The sequence below is a fragment of the Bacillus rossius genome, chromosome 6 (assembly GCF_032445375.1).
Source record: "Bacillus rossius redtenbacheri isolate Brsri chromosome 6, Brsri_v3, whole genome shotgun sequence".
Taxonomy (NCBI): domain Eukaryota; kingdom Metazoa; phylum Arthropoda; class Insecta; order Phasmatodea; family Bacillidae; genus Bacillus; species Bacillus rossius.
The window spans coordinates 51,221,744-51,240,321 of NC_086334.1; the positions used below are offsets into that span (position 1 = coordinate 51,221,744).

Consider the following 18,578-nt stretch of genomic DNA (forward strand, 5'->3'; position numbering starts at 1 on the left):
TCATGTTCTCTGAAGCAACCAGTGATGGCTTCCACAATCCTTCCTTCAGGTTGTTTAAAATTGGCCACATTTACTCAATTTTACATTCATACCCATGGAAATAGGCTGAACAAACATCTGAGATAGAATTATAGTTAAGTTGACAACATTACCACTAACACTATTTTATTCACACTTATCTCTGATGTGTAATTAATGTTTCTGATGGCTTTAAATTCTACCATAGATAACAGAAATAATAATAAAAAAAACAAATCAAAGAAATTTGAGCTGTTTTAACACTTACCTGGAGATAAGAAGAAGTGCAGTTGTGTAATGAAAACATGGAAAATTCATGAAAATACAAAGATATTGTATGATTTGGTTGAGCTTGAATGATGATAATACACTCCGAGTTAGTGTTACGGCCGAACATATGTTCTGTTATTTTAATACGGCCTTGAACTCCAGTGTAGTTTCTGTTACAAACTGAAACCACACCCAAAAATGAAAACCCTTTTAAAGACATTTTTGGAGAAAAAAAAACTCTTAACATCACCTTTTTGACTATGTGAAAATGTGTATTAACTCTGCTATCACTAGGCAAATTCAATGAGCTCTTGTAATTTTTTTTTTAAATTTATAGTTTTGAATTTGAACTACACTCAACATCACAAAAATTGCACATACTGAAAAATCTTATTCAAAGTTTTGAAAGGTGATTAAATCAACTTAAATATAAATAAAAAGGGCTGAGGTCTGGATTTCTCATCGGACACTGCAAAACAGCGATCTCAACCTCTTCCAGATAATTGCTTAAAATTAACGTGGTGTGGGAAAGAGCGTTGTCGCGCACTAATGTGAACCCATCGTCAACAAAACCCGCACATGGGACCACAGGCTCTTGTAGGATCTCCGTGATGTGTCGATGAGCAGTCAGCGATCCCGGTTCGTGAGCACCGCCAGTCCGGGAAACACACACACGCTTGGTCTTGCCATCGATGGACATGCATGAGCCACCTCCATATTCCACTGCCTTCTCAGTACAGGCTTGTGCAAACTATTCGCCCTGCCTTTGATATACTCTTCTTCATTTGTCGTTGCAGAACAAACACACCCTCGTCTTATCCCAGATGAGCACAGTCGTCCATGGTCAAGAGTCCAAATAACATGCGAACTTTAACTTTTCCTGCAATGCTGTGCCGTCAATTTCGGGCCCATAGCAGGCCTTCGGGTCACAATGTTCTTTTCTCACAACCTTCTTCTAACCGTAGAGAGGCTCACTGTTGCAGCTCAACAGCATTGGAGAACTGAATGAGCAAAGACGTCGAGACACACCTCCAGATAAAGCCACCAGTCTCTTGACAGCATTGGAAAACCTGTTTGGGTTAGATGTATTGGCTCGGGAAAACTTACGCTTTAAACTTATTTTCAAAGATGAGCGATTTTTGTGATGCCAAGTGTATACATCTGATGAAAGCAGTTTACAAACATTAGAACTTAGTCCCAACAATAAATATTTCCAAATAACTCATACAATATACATTGCAAAAAAAAAAAAATATGTTTTTTTGACACTTAATAAGAACACGTAACATGAAGTATTTATGCTACATTTTCATATGTCATTCAAACCCTTCTACAGAACAAATTTAAATAGAAACTATCACTACATATTTTGGTATTTAAAAATATTTTCTCAATAAATTTTTTTTTAGTTAATTTGTTGATGAACCTTTAGGAAGGTTTCAAATGATTATAAATTGATATTCTCGATAAAATATGTAATATAAAAAAATTATAATTTGTTACCAAACAACCTTTCAATAATTTGAATTAATACATGATGATTTATGATATTTAACTGATGGCCATGATTTCAAGAATTATATATTCTAATGGATGTAGATTTAAACAATCAATTAATGGCAGATTTACTGGGTTATTGTACTTAACTGTGATTTATTTCACATTCAAGAAGTTTTATGTACAAAATGCTTTACTAAATACACTGTACCGATACACGGCCCACATGTACATGAATGGTCAGAAGGGCATATTTAAGGACATATAAACGGTGTTTGAGGGGGACTAAGCAACAATGGTCCGCGGTGTTGGTAAATACCGCCTTCTTTCCCGCCGCCCGCCGCCAGATTATTACTTTTGATATTAATTTAAAGTATTTAAATTACAGTGGAACTTATATTCAATTTACGTGTTTACGTATTTTGGACGTTATGAACTACGGAACTCTTGTTAAGAAATTGAGTTGAGAATTCGCGGCAATCGGTAACCGCCTGGACTTGAAAACGGGCCAATAGGAGAGGCCGCTGGTGACGCTCCGCAGAGGTATAAAAGAGCCTCCCGGCGTTTTCTCGGGGAGTCATTCGGCTGCACAGAGCCCGAGCACGTGTCGCTTCGCGTCGGGAGTTTTCGCCTCCCGCGATTCCGGGCTGCGGAATCGCGACAAATACGTTGGACTTTCGGTATTATTAATACTGCCCGTTGAATTGGGACTGTATTTATTGAATTCGCCATCGCGTCCACGGTCCGGGAAACTACGCGCGCGCCGGAACTTCGCCTTGTGTGAGTGCTCTGGTGACCTAAAGTGTGTGGTGCCTACTGGTGCATCTCAACGCACTCCCTGGGACAGCCTTCACGCAGTCTGGAGACTGTGGAGCCAGCGCAGCATTCGCAAGGTAAGGCGTGGTCGCCTTGAGGCGGCGCCAGCGCATTGTTGGACTGCAAACTCCCCTCATCTTACACGGTGATTCCCGCTATGAGACGTTATCGCAGAGACTGTGCCATCTAATAGTAACTGTCCGCGGTCCCCCAGAGGTCCTGGGGGTAGAAATAGCCTACCGACAGAGTTTTAGCCCGGAGCAAACCCCACCATTCTTTAATGTGTAGACGGCATCTACGTGTTGTGTAGGAGACCAAAAATAGAGACTGTGTTTTGGATTGGACTGTTGTCGAGCCGGGTGCCCATCGTAACGTCCTGAATCTTAAATAACATTTTTTGCTAGTCACATTGTGCCTGTAGAGACTTTGAGAACTTTAACAATTGTCAGAACCTGCCAGTTTATATGTAATTCTAATGTTATGTTGTTGTTTTGTCTTTTTCTTTTCTAATATTATTAAAATCTCTCGGAACATCACCCGTGGTTATTGTTTATATGTACTACAGGTCAGTCTCCATATTTATGTTTTAAATTCATGGCAAACAGGGCAAGGTAGTGTTAGGGATCAGATTATTTACGTTTGCACTCGTGTGTTGACAACTATTATTTGCCATTCATGCAGTCTTGTATTTGTAAACAAAGTGTTTGTTTACGTTTGGATCCCCTCAGTATAGCATAACATGGTCGTGTCGTAGTAGCATACTGTACAACACTATTAAATTGGATAATGTAGGTTTTTTTAAGGGAAAAGAAAAGTAACACTTTATTATTTATTATTAGTGTGAGAAGTGGGTTTCTTGTAAGCAAAAGCATAAATTTATGGTACATATATATATTTAAGGTGCTGGTAATTTATCTCTAGAGTATACTGAATTTAATAATAAACTAGTTTAACATAAGTCTATTCATATTTTAAAGTATTATCAGTGTATTCTATCCACTTCTGTGTACAAAATAGTTCTTACAAGATGGGTGATGTAGTGGATGTTTAGAGAACTTCTAGTGAGCTCCAAGCCCCAACACACACCTAGCAGCTCTTGATCATGACATATACATTATCTTACACTTCACTTAATGAAATAAAAAGATTTTCTTTCTTTTTCATTTGAGAGTTTTTATTGTCCGAAAGACGAAACAACCGAATCCAATCACTTTCAATATTTTTTCTCACGCGTTCAGCTCATCCATCCAATTGTCGATAATTGCTTTTTGCTCGGGCAATGAAAATTAAGCAGAAAAAAAACAAGCGTATATAAAGACCTTCAGTAAAAAGTTACTTGAAGTACACAACTAGTGAGGCCCCAAACCTGACCGTACCTGGCGAAACAAAGTTGCCACAAGCCAAAATGCCGACGAAGATGGTCACAATTTCTAATTAAATGGCCGAATGAAAATAAAAATGTTAGGTTAACTTAAAACTCGGCATGGCTCTGACCACCAACGTTAAATTTTCTATCCCACAATTCTACATATTTGGCGAGAAGCCACCGAAGGCGCCCTCGTTTTGCAGCGATTACAGACGACTGACGAGATCATGGCACTGGTTCCTCCACGCAGGAAGAGCAGTCACATGACCTCACCGACCAATCACATACACTCTTCATTCACACTAAAAATTACAAGCCAATCAGAACACAGAACATATACACTGAAAACCATTTTCACAGATAGAAACAGGGGATTCACTTTCTCCTTCTCTCTCCAACACCGTGGGAGAGTAGTTCTCCTCCAGTTCCCACGCAGTGACGAGATATTGTTACAGTCTCTCTCTTACTGGGGAATCACCGTTTCGCTCTCACTTGTACTTACAGGCCTCTTATGCTTCTCTCTTTCTACACATCACCCCAGACACAGTCCCTTGTTCTAGAAATTATTATGCAACATCTGCATTCAAATAAAAACTTAATATAATATTATAATACAATATTCAAATTAAAATAAATAATAGAAAAACTCATTACACATAATATTAGGTAAATATAAGTAGCAAAACAAAGTTGAAAGGATGACAGAAGAAACATGATTATTAAATAATTATAAATCCAGAATAAAATATACTGGCAACTTAACCCGTTCTTCGTAACAATTTTATTAGTAGAAAAGGCATGTATACTGCAATGCTATAATTACAACTCAAGGTTCAAAAGCTAAAACAAGCTAAATGATGACAATAAAAAAAAACACTACACACACACGTAATATGACATAGTCTGACAAGATTTAAAAATATATATATATAGGTATATAAAAAATATGGAAACACTTGAGACAAAACATTAAATTTGAGAAGACATTTCATTTTAGACTGTGATCTACATTTGATTAAGAATTAAGAATTCAATGGGTAACATCATCCCATGCTCCTTGATTGAGATTTGAGAACATACGGGATGCCTTGTAATTAATTAAAAACTTTATGCATAAAACAATAACTTGTTATGACTGTTTGGGTGATGAAAACTGAATGAAATTATGCAATAAGCAAATAAGGAACAAACTGCCATTTCTTAAATTTGTGATTAAAAAAAACTGTTAGTTATCTTGGAAAGCAATAATTATGGAATATATTGTTGATAAATTATGCAGCTGTGACATAAAATTGAAAGTATACTGGCAAGACTTTAGAAGTATGACTGAAGACAAAAAAAAAAGAAAGAGTTATTTGCAGTTGTTCCAGAGTGCATAACTGCAACCAATTAATTATTATGCATAGTAAAAACTTGACTCATGCAAGTAGTACTTGAATCATTCAGGATTGTTTTTTAAACTACATATTATATTAGACTCAATGTTAAAAATGCATAGTTCTTATACAAATCTCATTCGTGCGACTAATTAACGAAAGGAAAACTAGATTAGTACTTACTTGCTTTTGAGTACTGAAATTTAAAACCTTTTGCAGTAACATTAGAGTTTGAAGTAAACGTCACTCTCACGGCATTGGAGTTTGAATAGTAATCATGAGGATGTCCACGTCCACAATAAGTTCCAGAGGAGAGAGTAATTGGAGAACCCTGCAATTTTTTTAAATTCACACCAACCACGATACCATGAAAGACAAACCATAGATAATTATAAGAACAAAGAACAAATATAAAATACTTAATTTTAATGTAGTCATAGTCGATTGTCTCATTATTTCATTGTTTTATAGTTTATTTAATGTAATTACTAGAGTTAAAATACTTTCATACAAATTTTCAGTATTGTACTCAATCATCTTTATTGTTGTCGCAATGTTATATTTCTTTTACATTGTTAAGGCCGTTGACTTTCTAATCCTGTGTCGACATTGAGATGGATATGAAAGGAAATTAGAAACGCGAAAGGTGATAATGAAATGAATATGATGGATAATGGGAAGGGGAATGGAGGTTAATTTTACCAGGATTGATATCTAAACTGATTCATGATAACCCTAAGGACCTAGTGGATAACAGAATACTGGAGGGCATATCTCCACCACTCATCTTTAACCTTTTTAAAAGAAAGGAGAGCAGTTATTAATCAACATTTCAGGACTGGACAATGGGGCTAGTCACATTACTTTGGACAACAGCATTATACTTTGACATTAATACGACAAAGACACACATGTTTAAACAACCATAGTTTAACCTAGCGAGGATAAGAGGTTAGACTGACATCATGCTGTCACCATTTCTGTCTCTGTGTTCCTATCCTCATTTGTTACGTGGATTGTGTATGGTCTGTGTGCTTACGGTCCTACCAACTTTATTTAAATATTCTCACACGTGATATGTTAACTGTTAATGTTCTCCCTTATCCAAAGATTTTACGTTTCAATTATTTGTTAGTTATTTATTGAACTGTAAGTATAATTTTATGGTATATATATTTAAGGTGCTGGTAATTTATTTCTAGTGTATACTGAATTTAATAATAAACTAATTTAACATGAGTCTATTCATATTTTAAAGTATTTTCAGTGTATTATTTACACTTCTATGTCCAAAATATGTGTTGAGCCTTAAGTAAAACACCAAACAAAACAAAACAAAACAAAACAACAAAAAAAAAAAAGATATTACCCATAGAGCAGACTACATTAAAGTTATGTTTCATTGTAATAACATAACACATGGTATTATATTTCACTTAAACACATTATTACTCACCATGAAATATGATTGTGGATAAGTGGAAGAACCACTATATACAATATTTTGATCCAGTCCTTCAGAAACAATGCCACTGTCCTGTAAAACAGCAAGCCAAGATTAAAACTTCTACTATTATGAAATGTACTTACACTAGGTATTAGTGTGCTCATTAACTATCAGTGATATAGTCATACATTTAAAAGAACTTAACAAATAAAAACTATATTAAAAATGTAGTTAAGTAAAAAGTGATTTAAAATAGTGTTCATTGTTACCAACGATTGTAGAGATATATTTTTAAGAGCATAAAGCAGTTTCACTTATTCTGACAGCACACCTGTCGTAAGTCTGAGAGTTATTACCATTACAGCAACTAAAGACTGTCAAGTTATAATTCTGATCAGCTCTGGCAAACAAGTTTCATGGTGTATGGTTTACGACGACAATGATGGTGACAGTGCGACTTTCGTGATTGCTGTGCAGTTACAAGCAAAATGCTGGCCTTTCACTTATTTGAACCACTCACTGCCGCAGAGTGGCTCATATACACGGTCAACATCAAAACTGTTGGTCCCCCAGCAAAAATATTAGCAAGTTATTTACTGCTTCTTGAAGATGCTGCTAACTTGCTTTGAGAAAAAGTGATGAATTACAATAATGAAAACCAAATGACTGAACGAGGGCTAAAACAAAGAATTCACCTGAACATCCGTCACTTCGAGCCGATCATTCCTACAGTCAGCCCCGCCGCTCTCCAAGTCCAGCTCCATAAATGTGATGTGAATGTTACTGAAGCTATGCCAGAATCCGCCTGACGAGTCTGTGTAAAGCAGCCAGCTGCACCGTATATTGATAGGATAATTAGCCGGGTAGTTTGGCGAAGTCAACAACTGCAACGAACTGGTTACGTTAAGTCTCGGAACACCACATATTGCTGTAAAAAATAAGAGCGTGTTAAACAACTGCAAAATATATAGTAATTTTTTTTTCAAATATCTACAATCTATTCATATCCTGCTTATCCGTTTTAGGATACAGTCAATCCAAATTTAGTAAATAATGATACAGAAAAAAAGATGCTAAAAAATAAAATAAACTTAAAGGTTGTATTAATAGTTTACATTGTGACAAAAAAATAAAATATGGTATTGCATTATACAACAGAATGGTTATATGATTCTAGTTTACAATACAATACAGTAGTAAATGAGTTAGGTATGTTAAGTACGTTTCTAGTATACTTTACAATACCAAAAATGTAATTTTCTTAAGAAACAAATTTCATTAAAACCATATATAATATTTTGCTATCCATCCCTGAAACCCCATTTTCTCATGTTTGTTCTGCAACCCCAATGCATACTAATCCATTCAGGTATCAAAAGTATAACGAGAAAATAGTTTAATGCATAAAACACTAAAAATATAAAACAAAAACATTAATAAAAATATGGTAGGCCAGCCTGCTTAGAATGATTTATAATATTATGTCAACATGGCACTAAGGTTGCTTGACATTGGAGATGAAAGAACTAATGAGAAAAGTTACGTTAAGTCCCTGCCACTTTCATGCGGTAGCGTCTGTCTAATCTGTCTGATCTGTCTGATTTGTCTGACAGTGTTGTGCAACCATGCTGTCTGATACATTTTCTGTAGCTGCTTGCCACTTTCACTTGTTCGATGCAACCTATTAATATGGTAATATATAATGAGCAGCATGGTAGATGATTATTAGATTCTTGGCTCTACTTGAGAGATTTATACAAAATAGAAATTAATTTAAACATGTATTAATGGCATATTGATATATTTCATGTAAATTTAAATAAGAGTTAAATTAATATTTCGGCAGAACCTGTTATTCTCATAAATATTGCAGGCTTTCGCGGCCATTGTCTGGAGTTGCTTGGCTTCTGGGTTGTAGTGGCATCGAAGGCAAAGTTTTCACCGACATTTTGGTAAACTTTGCAGTCTTCAACATGCCTTAGACAGGAAAATTTCCAAGAACCTCAGTAGGTAACTACTACCCTAATAATGGTGACTGCCACTTCAACTGAAATGTCGGTGAAATCTTATGCTGTTACAAAAAAATATAGCTAATTTTATTTATGGAAAGCTAAAAATTTTAAGAAATATTTTTACAAATCGGTTAAAATAAAAAACCCCTGGGGAAATGGGTAGGAGTCCTTGAAAACTGCAACTCTGAATTTTTACAATGTCTTTGTTGATTTTATAGTATACCAAGTACAAAAATAACATAAACCTGATCCACTCGGGCAAATAACATTCTCAGTGAATATGGTGTGATTACCTGCTGGTGCTTCTAGCACGTTATCACCTGGCACAGAGTTTTCTCATCGTGCATACGGTAACCATGAGATTTGAGAGGAGACCAGTACGCTTATGGCTTAGGAATGAAGTTTCAGGTATATATATTCCCAAAACACAATTTTAGCCATTTTCACATTTAAATCTTTCTCAGTAATACAGAAGTCTTCGCACTGACCAATGAGAATTTTGTCAGTTGCTCTATCAGAAGTCTTACTGCGCTGATAATATTTAGCCTCTAAAGCATGTCTCACTGTACTTTGGGTCAGGAACATGAAGAGTTTAAGAAGAGTTTGTTGGCGATACTGTTTTTTCTCTTGCGTGCTCTGTTTTTCATCTCGTAAGTCGTTTCAAGTAATTCACTCTGTTATTTACCTAATCATTACTTGGTATTTACTACTTATGATTTTCTGAAGGATGCATTCTTTTATTTAGTGTGTGTGTTGGAGCAGTGAATACCATCATTATTGCTTATTGATTTCTTTTACACTCGCACCTGGAAGTAACACTGTTCAATTTGTGCAGTTTTAAATTAAAAACACCAATAATTTGAAGTAACGACAGCATGATTTGAAGTAACGACAGCATTAAATTCTAATGATTTATGTTTTTACTAAGGATGGGTGGGCCGCTCAATTCTTTGGTGTCATAAGTCCACTCGCATCCCAACAACATGATCCAGGCTTGATTACCAGCAGGGTCTGCTCCAGATTGTTTGCAAGTGGTGCATTGAGCTGGTGAGGTTTGAGTGGCTCCCCTTCTCGTCAATGCTTCACTCTCACACTCCCCACTGACTCTCATGACTTCCATGTTGACCAGATGTTATGGTTATTTATTTGTCCATTTGATCATTGAACTGTTTTTACCAATGCTATGAGACTACAAGAAGTACAGACAAAAAAAAAACAGTAATACATGTATAAATACAGCCCATAAAAATAAAGTAGATACATACAAATATGCAGAGATGGTTGTAAAACAGTAATACCGATATAAGTATATGTTGTTTAAAAAAAAAACAGATTTCAATACACACATATAAAGGTAAAACTGTAATACAGATGAGATAAAGATTGTACAAGATATATGCTAATTACTTAATCTTGCGAACACTAAAATTGTATTGAAAAGAAAGGTGAGAAGTTAAGTTGTCAAATTTAGATGTTCTGCTATGTAGTAGTAACATTTTTGCAATAGGAAGTTAAAAACACCTTGTCTGAAGTGTTGAAAATTTTGTATTTCTTTTAAGATTCTGTGGTAGGTTATTGAATAGTTTTCCTTCTTTTTATGATGTACTGAATTCAATGTGGTGGCATGGTTTATCAGTTTCATGTGTACATTTCATAATTAATTAATTCATTCATTCATTGATTGATTGCATGCAGGTACAAGACAAAGTTAGTACAGACTTACACAATGAGTATTACAGTTCCTTGCCAGTTTATTTCACATAAGAGTAAACACTGGATGGTGCAAACTGCCAGATCTTTTTTCATGCAAGACATTAATTAATAGAGACTCATCACTATAATATGCATTAGGGCCAAACCAATGATACAGAGCACTGATGGGATGCACAGGTGATAGAAATGGGCGTACCCTAAGAAACCTCACCAGCTCAATGCAACATCTGACATGATTCCCTCTTGCGAAAAACCCTGGTTTCACCCCACCACACACCGAACCTGGATCGTCATGGCAGGAGGCAAGTGATCTGCTGTTAAAACCTTTTTGCTGGTTAATCTGTTGCATCTTCCCACATAATAGGCCACCATAGTACATAACACAACCATTACTTAACCACCAAATACACGTACGACACCACAATAAAACTAATATTCATTTAAGTTTAGGTACGTGAAAACAATTGCTCTGTTTACTCACATGCGATGCTGCGCACACGAACCTCGAAGCCAGACATATTGTCCTCGCCATCTGAGGTGAATTGTATCCACAGTCTGTTTGATGAAGTTGTCATTAATCTAGGAGGAGACGTGCCACAGAAGCGTCCAATCACATCAGCAAACTGGTTAATTCCATCTCTAAACTATAAAAGAAACATTTACAGTGTTAAGTTGGCCAAAATTATTTTTCACATTAAAAATATTTATATAGGTATGTGTTTTTTGTCATAGCTGAGCAATTTCTGTTACTTTTATATAATATTTAAAATTTATTTGTTTTCACGAGGTTGAAAAATCACATCAAAAAACCAACTGTCGCAAGGAAAATTTTTATACTGTTTTGGTTGGAAGTCTTAGAACAAAAATGAATAGTTATTCTCATACAGGTTTACTGTATCTGGTGCAGGAAATGTTTGATGATTTTCATATGTTGATATTAAAAAATTGACATATGTATGTGGTTTCCAAACTGCAATGACAAATGCAGCATATTCAGTGAAAGCATTAAAAACAAAGCATAGAAATGTATGCTAAAACTAAGAAAACAGGTTCACACCTCAACAACAGACAATCATATATTAATGAACTAGATGTACTACTATAATACATACCTATGTATATAAGAGCACATATCAATATAATCACTAAAATGTGTTTTATATGGTTGAATAATTTACATGAATAGAAATAATAAAATCAAAATTTTTAGAATTTCAGTGTCTGCTGCATGTCACACGAGACAATTCTTGTAATTTATGGCTCCCCTGCTAGATATATTAAATACTTTGGTGAGGAAACAACGAGACACTTGATTTCTCATTGCGCTTTGACATGTTCACCATCTGAGATCTCCTGTGGTTAGCACAAAGAACAGGACAACTGATTGAGCCCATCTCGAAACATTCTCTCTATAAAACACCAATTAGACTTCAAAGGTTTTATATTGTGAACCACGAGAGCTACGGGGTGACTGACCAGGCCCCCCCGAGAGGCAATGTGCAGAGGGAAAAAGAGAAGTCTCGATACTGTCTCGAAGGCGTACTGACGTGTCCGACCTTCGAGGGGCCACTGCACTGTATGGTATTGATTCAGTTCTGGTGCCTGAAGCGTAAACGCTGACCCCAGGAAATTGTATCAGACTGTGGAGGGCACGAGTTAGTTTTATTTACCAAATCATAAGCCCGTATGTGATTTACGATTGAATCCTAATAGTAAAAGAGTAAATGTTAATTCGTATTGAATTGAACCTCCAGCAGCCAAGTTTTGCGAATGGCCATTTTTGAATCCAACTGTTTTTTGTCTGATCTCAGTACCACAGTCTTGGGATTGTACCCTGTTCTATCTGTATCAAAAAATAAAATGGTATTCCTTCAAAAATGGTGGGTTACAATATATAACATATATATATGTTTACATATACTACACCACAGGAGTAAACTAACAGTGTAGGTATGATAAAAATAAAAAAGCTAACATACTTAAAAAGGTTTTTAAAATTACAGGAAAGTTTTATAGGTACACTGAAACTATAGTTGATCAGTAAATATACAAATATCAGAGTAAAGTGAAAGGTTTTTAATCTGGTACTCTATGGCTCGGCACATTCTGCAATCCGGCACTGATGGAGCCGCTAGCCTTCAGTTATCTTCAGGTGGATTCCGCCAGTCTCCTTGGCCGCCACATCGTAGTACTGCGCTGCTAGCGCTTTTAGTTAGCTCACACTTTACAGTTACTGTTGGTTTTCATTTCAGTGTTTTATAGCTGGTTTATTTCCTGTTTTATAGCTGGTTATCTTTAACATTTACATTTCCATAATGATTTTTTTTTAAGAAGACCAATGCTTATTGCAACTTATTTTAAATACAATTATACAGAATATTTTTTTTTTTGTATTCCCATTAAAGCTATGTTGACATTTGATAATCTGGCCAACTTGGCTTGGCCATGGTCCCAAACATGCTGGATCAATGATGCATTACTGCATTATGTATGTCTGTAATATTACGAGAAAAAAAAAATTTTAATGTCTTATAATCCTTAGAAACAGCATGAAATTCTGTGATTAAAATTTTTTTGAATTAGTGTGGTTAGTTCAAACCTTGTTATTAAAAAATTCCAAAATGATGATTGCTACAGGTTTGTATTCATTATGCTTGGCCCCACAAACAATAAACTAAAATAAATAGTACAGCACAGGGAAAGATTTGGGAGCATTTACAAACCTCAACGAAGTCACAACTACACGTTGAATTCCCTTGGCTACTTGAGCACTGCGCTACGTTCATCGCCACCACAGTAATTTCAATTACTTGTCCCACAGGTGCCATGAGGGTCCAGACGCAGTCTTCAAATGAGTTGTAAAATCCAGAACTTGGGTAGCGTATTGTCATGCCTTGGCGGGTTAGGTTAAAGTTCCCACCACAGACTGGAATCATACAACACTTTTTATTAATGGACACAAACAGAGGACTTTTTTTTTTTGAATGACAGTGAGGTTTTGAACCCAACCTCTTAAATGTGAGTTCAATGTCTCACCACCATGCCACCTCGCTGCATACCAGATGTCAATGGTTTATGGCACAAGTAATTGTTTTTAATAATTATTAATAAATGACTAAATGACTCATGGTTATTTACACATGGATAAAGACTCGTGGTAAGAGCTGATACTAATTAGAATGAGTTCTGAACCTCTTCACTACAAATATGCACTTGGGCTATGCCAACCACTTTGAAGAGTAACCAGCCACACTTAAATTACTGCTACTTAAGTGTCTCTTTATGTGGAAGACCAAAAGACCTAACAATTTTGCCACTAAATCATTTTAACAATAAATATAAATAGTAATAAATTTTTTTAATGGAATACGAAAAGTAAATTTTAAGGTTCCCTACTGAATGAAACGGCACACTATTGTAGTCGCTACTACATCTATAGATTACCCTATCACAAACTCCTGGTTTGCAAGCATAATATAAAAAGTTGAAATATTCAAGGTTCTGTTTAAAATTACGTGAAATTTTTATAACATCTTAGCCATTTAGGAAAAAAAATTGTGTTTTTTTTATAAAAGTATATGGGATATCATTTAGAGTTTAAGTAAAACAATAAACTTTTTATTACTTTTAAATATATTATTACAAGGGAAGAGGTTTTTATAGACAGTTTTCAGTAATGGCATTGAACTGAAAACAGTAACAGGGTTGAGAACAGTCTCAGCACTAGCCTGGAGTGATTTTGGGAAACTGTGATGGAAATCAGGATGGACGACTTGGATTCAGCCAATTACTCCTGAGTGCATGTCCGTTTAACCATTGCTTGGTAAGTTGAGAAAAATCATATATTTAATACTTTTATGACCATTATCATTATTTAATCGAGATATATTAGGGCACATCAATGAAACCTACAAAATAAATAAAAAAGCAAAGGTTCACCAAGACATAGACCTCCCAGTGAATATTCTTCCCCACAGTCCACACGAACCTTTGGTAAATGACACAGCTGCAGTGATGCCTTCGTCCTGCATGGAACCATCTGTGACCATCTGAAGCGTCAGGTATCTTCTTGATGAGCGAACCACCGGAAGAGTCGACGTCAAGTCTCCACAGTAACGTCCATTTGTCTTGCTGGAGTTGATCACTTTATCGTTGAATGACTCGACCCAATCATACATACACTGGCTGTGATATTCCAGCTTGAATTTTGAAAACCTGAAACCGAAATCGAAGAAAATATCCTAAACGATAGCATAATGCTCGAGACAGGGTGTCTAGAAAAATTGAGCTAGCAAAATTCCTGTACACTTCTGGAAAGATTCCCATACAAAAATTTTGCACTTTGGTCACATAACAGAAAAATGAACTGTAGTGATTTAAAAGTTTCAACCAATTTATTTTTATCTTGCAAAGAGATTGAGAAGATTTACCAACAAATAATGCTTGTTGAACAAAATCCACATATATATGCATGCAAACATACACATACTTTAAATGAAAGTGGTTTATTGAAAAATTGTCAGTAGTAACAATTTTTTTTTACCAAGCACTACTCCCATTAAAATCAATTTACATTATGTCTAAATAAATTTAAAGTACATTTAAATAAAATGTTGAGATTTAACATCCTTAATTTAAAATACACTTTAAAATAGCTCATGCTCCTCATTTTTTTACATAGTAGGGCTTGGGCAGAACATTCCTGGTGCTAACAACATAATAATGTTATTCATGTAGGATAAATATTTAAGTTCTAATAAGTTTTAATAGAGCATAAACTTAACATTTTCTATAATTAGATACTTTAACCTGTTAACGTAAAACCTCCGACTGTTGTTTACTAAATACCTGTCTGCCATGATTTGCCACTAGCGCTTCATGGTAGCACAAGGTAAAATAACCCTGAAAGCTTGTGGTTTTCCTCAAAAGCTGATCTTGAGATGCAGAATTACATAATATAAACACTGGCTGAATACTCAGGCATCAGATATATTTCTATGTAATATGAACCACTGAAATTTATTAAATAAGCTAAAGTAAATATGCAATGATAATGAAGGAGGCAAATAGTTATTAAGGAAAGAGTAAAATATTGTTTGTTGATTCATCACATTATTGATTCGTACATTGAATTTAATCCTACACGAGTACCGTTTCAATTGTGGGCGCATGGAAATAAAAGTTTATGTAAATAAAAAAAAGCCACTTCGAATCTATGACCGCGCTGCCTCAAATCATGCTGTCGTTACTTCAAATTTTTGGCGTTTTTAATTTAAAACCACGCAAATTGAACATCGTTACTTCCAGGTGCGAGTGTAAAAGAAATCAATAAGTAATAATGATGGTATTCACTGCTCCAACACACACACTAAATAAAAGAATGCATCCTTCAGAAAAACATAAGTAGTAAATACCAAGTAATGATTAGGTAAATAACAGAGTGAATTACTTGAAACGACTTACGAGATGAAAAACATAGCACGCAAGAGAAAAAACAGTATCGCCAACAAACTCTTCTTAAACTCTTCATGTTCCTGACCCAAAGTACAGTGAGATATGCTTTAGAGGCTAAATATTATCAGCGCAGTAAGACTTCTGATAGAGCAACTGACAAAATTCTCATTGGTCAGTGCGAAGACTTCTGTATTACTGAGAAAGATTTAAATGTGAAAACACATTGGAAATCACAATAGAAAAGAAAACATTTTTTGGACAATAGGCTAAAATCCTTTACAATTCCCTTTTTTTCCCTGGATTGTGAAACTCATGTATAATTCCTGAAACCCTCTAATTTCCCAATTTCACGGTCAGTAGACACTCTAGAGAATGCAGATAGTGTTCCGCAACAAGGCATGGTGAAAAAGCAATTCTCGCAAATAAGTACACAGGTATTTGTGTGACTGACACTGAGTGTCAACCTGGTGAATTTTGTTGGTACAGAGCAGTTAATTTTAAAGTGGCTTTTATGAACGATATTCTAAATGTTTATAGGACTTTGAAAAGTCAAAAAAATGTACAGTAAGTTCAGAAATTGCTGGGTGAAAATTTAATGGGTGGCAGGGAATGATCAAACAAGAGGTTTTGGTTATGAAACAAATGTCCGGAAACGCAACACTGCCAAGTTACAGGCGTGAGTAGTAGTTTTCCTAATCCTAATGTCATATGTGTCTTACCTTCACACGTTCTTATCCCCCTCTCCCAGCCCCAACCACAATGCAGGCATTTACATTTTCATGCATTCTTGTAAACAATTGTGGTGCATCATGCAGATGTTCACAAGCCACCGTCACGTATTGTTGTATTGGACAACCGTCTCATCACGTATCACATAGTTTTGTGGCTTTCAATGTGGGCCCACAAGGAGAAACCCAGGTGTTAGGTCCGGTGATCGAGGGGGCCACGCTACCAGACCACCAGGCACCTCGCCCTAAACATGCATCGCTGAGATTCCATCACAGCTCGTGTTTAGTGGGCTGGGGCATTGGTGCAGAAACCTCATGTCCCTCAAAACTAGCGGCATATCTTCAAATAGCTCTAGCAGGTTGTGTAGAAGAAAGTGGAGGTAGGCATTACCGTTGAGTCGTGGGGAATGGAAACTGTGGGCCAATCAATCCATTGTGCTCACACACTTACCTAAATCTACTGTTGGTCGGAGTGATGTGAATCACATACAGATTATCCACACTGCACGTGGCTGTTTTGGCTGTTAAACACACCTCAATGGTTCTCTAAAGTGTTTTTAACCTTGTTCTGCAATGTATCGCAAACAAATAACTCTAAACTCTGCACCCCTCTCATCCTCCTGCTTTCTACGGAGCACGGCACTGCAATCGTGGTTTCTCTCAGGTACTAGAGTGGTGCCTAGATACACGAGATATTCAAATTTGTGAGATAATGTTGACACATTATAATTTGTACAGTTCCTTTATGTGCATTAGTTTCTTAACAAATATAGCATGTTCTGACATTCTCTGCCACCATTTAAATTAAATTAAATTAAATTTTCTGAACATTCTGTACTATCAAGTATTTCAGATATGTCTGCATGTGACAGGATATTCAATGTTTACTGTAAATACGAACAACTGCAAAGTTTTATAGACACACACACACACATATATACACATATATATAATATGTGTGTGTGTATATATATCTACTTAAACAAACCAATATTTTTTTATCATTTATTAAATTCATAGAACTAAAAATTCAAATATATATAATACTCCTATTTATTTTGTAAAACACTACCAGAAAATTACATTCGTTAAACTTGAAAGCAGCGCTGTTAAAATAGTACTAAGCTTGCTTTGGGCCCAGTAGTCTGTGTTATGTTCACTTTCACAAATAAATAAAAGGTAAGATAAAATGTCAACTATTTAGAATGGATGTAGAGGTTGGATACTGTTGCAATAAATCATACACCTCAGAACCACATATAAAAAATAAAAATTCAAACAGTTAATGGATGAGAGCATTATGAGTTTTGAGATAGTTATGATGACAAGCAAGTTTCAGTTTTTTTTTATTACAGGAAATGGTTTTGAGCTGGTGGCAGAGGAGCTGGCTCGGCGATTTCAAACTGCGCATGCTGGCCTTGGTGATGTCTGCCCCGACAAGACATTCTTTGGTGCATTCCTCCTTCTCATAAGATGCTGTTACCCTACCTCCCCTTGCGCAAGACGCGGCTGGGTCGTTTCGTTTTGTGTTAGTCTAGGGAGACCTTCGGCCAGCATTCAAGCAAGCAACACTCAGTGTTGTCTCAGTTAATTTCTCAAGTGCTGGCTAATGTCGGTGGTTAGTACGAGAATGGCGTACATCATGTAGTGTTAGCTTTGAACACGCCGTCAACATTTTGCCCCTTTATCTAAATTATTTTTGGATAGTGTCCATCTGAACGCCCTTTCGGTTAAAATGTGATTTTCTTTGATTGATTTGTAAACTTTGCTATTTGACCACTTTTGTCCGGTGTTTTATCCTCATGGCTCAATTAAGGCGTTTCTTGCCCAATGTTTGTTGTGTTGTAAGGTTGAACTTTTTTCCGTTTGTTTGTCCGTAAT

General features: G+C 35.8%; 1 protein-coding gene across 1 annotated transcript in view; it reads right to left on the reverse strand.

Moving 5' to 3' along the window:
• LOC134533174 (cubilin) overlaps positions 1-18,578 on the reverse strand; it is a 343,648-nt gene that overhangs the window by 32,569 nt on the left and 292,501 nt on the right. The window contains exons 59-65 of the mRNA XM_063370538.1: positions 14,504-14,730; positions 13,239-13,441; positions 10,997-11,159; positions 7,486-7,718; positions 6,800-6,880; positions 5,527-5,674; positions 287-468 (exon numbers count right to left, since the gene is read on the reverse strand). Coding sequence (XP_063226608.1) covers positions 287-468; positions 5,527-5,674; positions 6,800-6,880; positions 7,486-7,718; positions 10,997-11,159; positions 13,239-13,441; positions 14,504-14,730 — 1,237 coding nt within the window. The remainder of the gene's footprint in view (positions 1-286; positions 469-5,526; positions 5,675-6,799; positions 6,881-7,485; positions 7,719-10,996; positions 11,160-13,238; positions 13,442-14,503; positions 14,731-18,578) is intronic.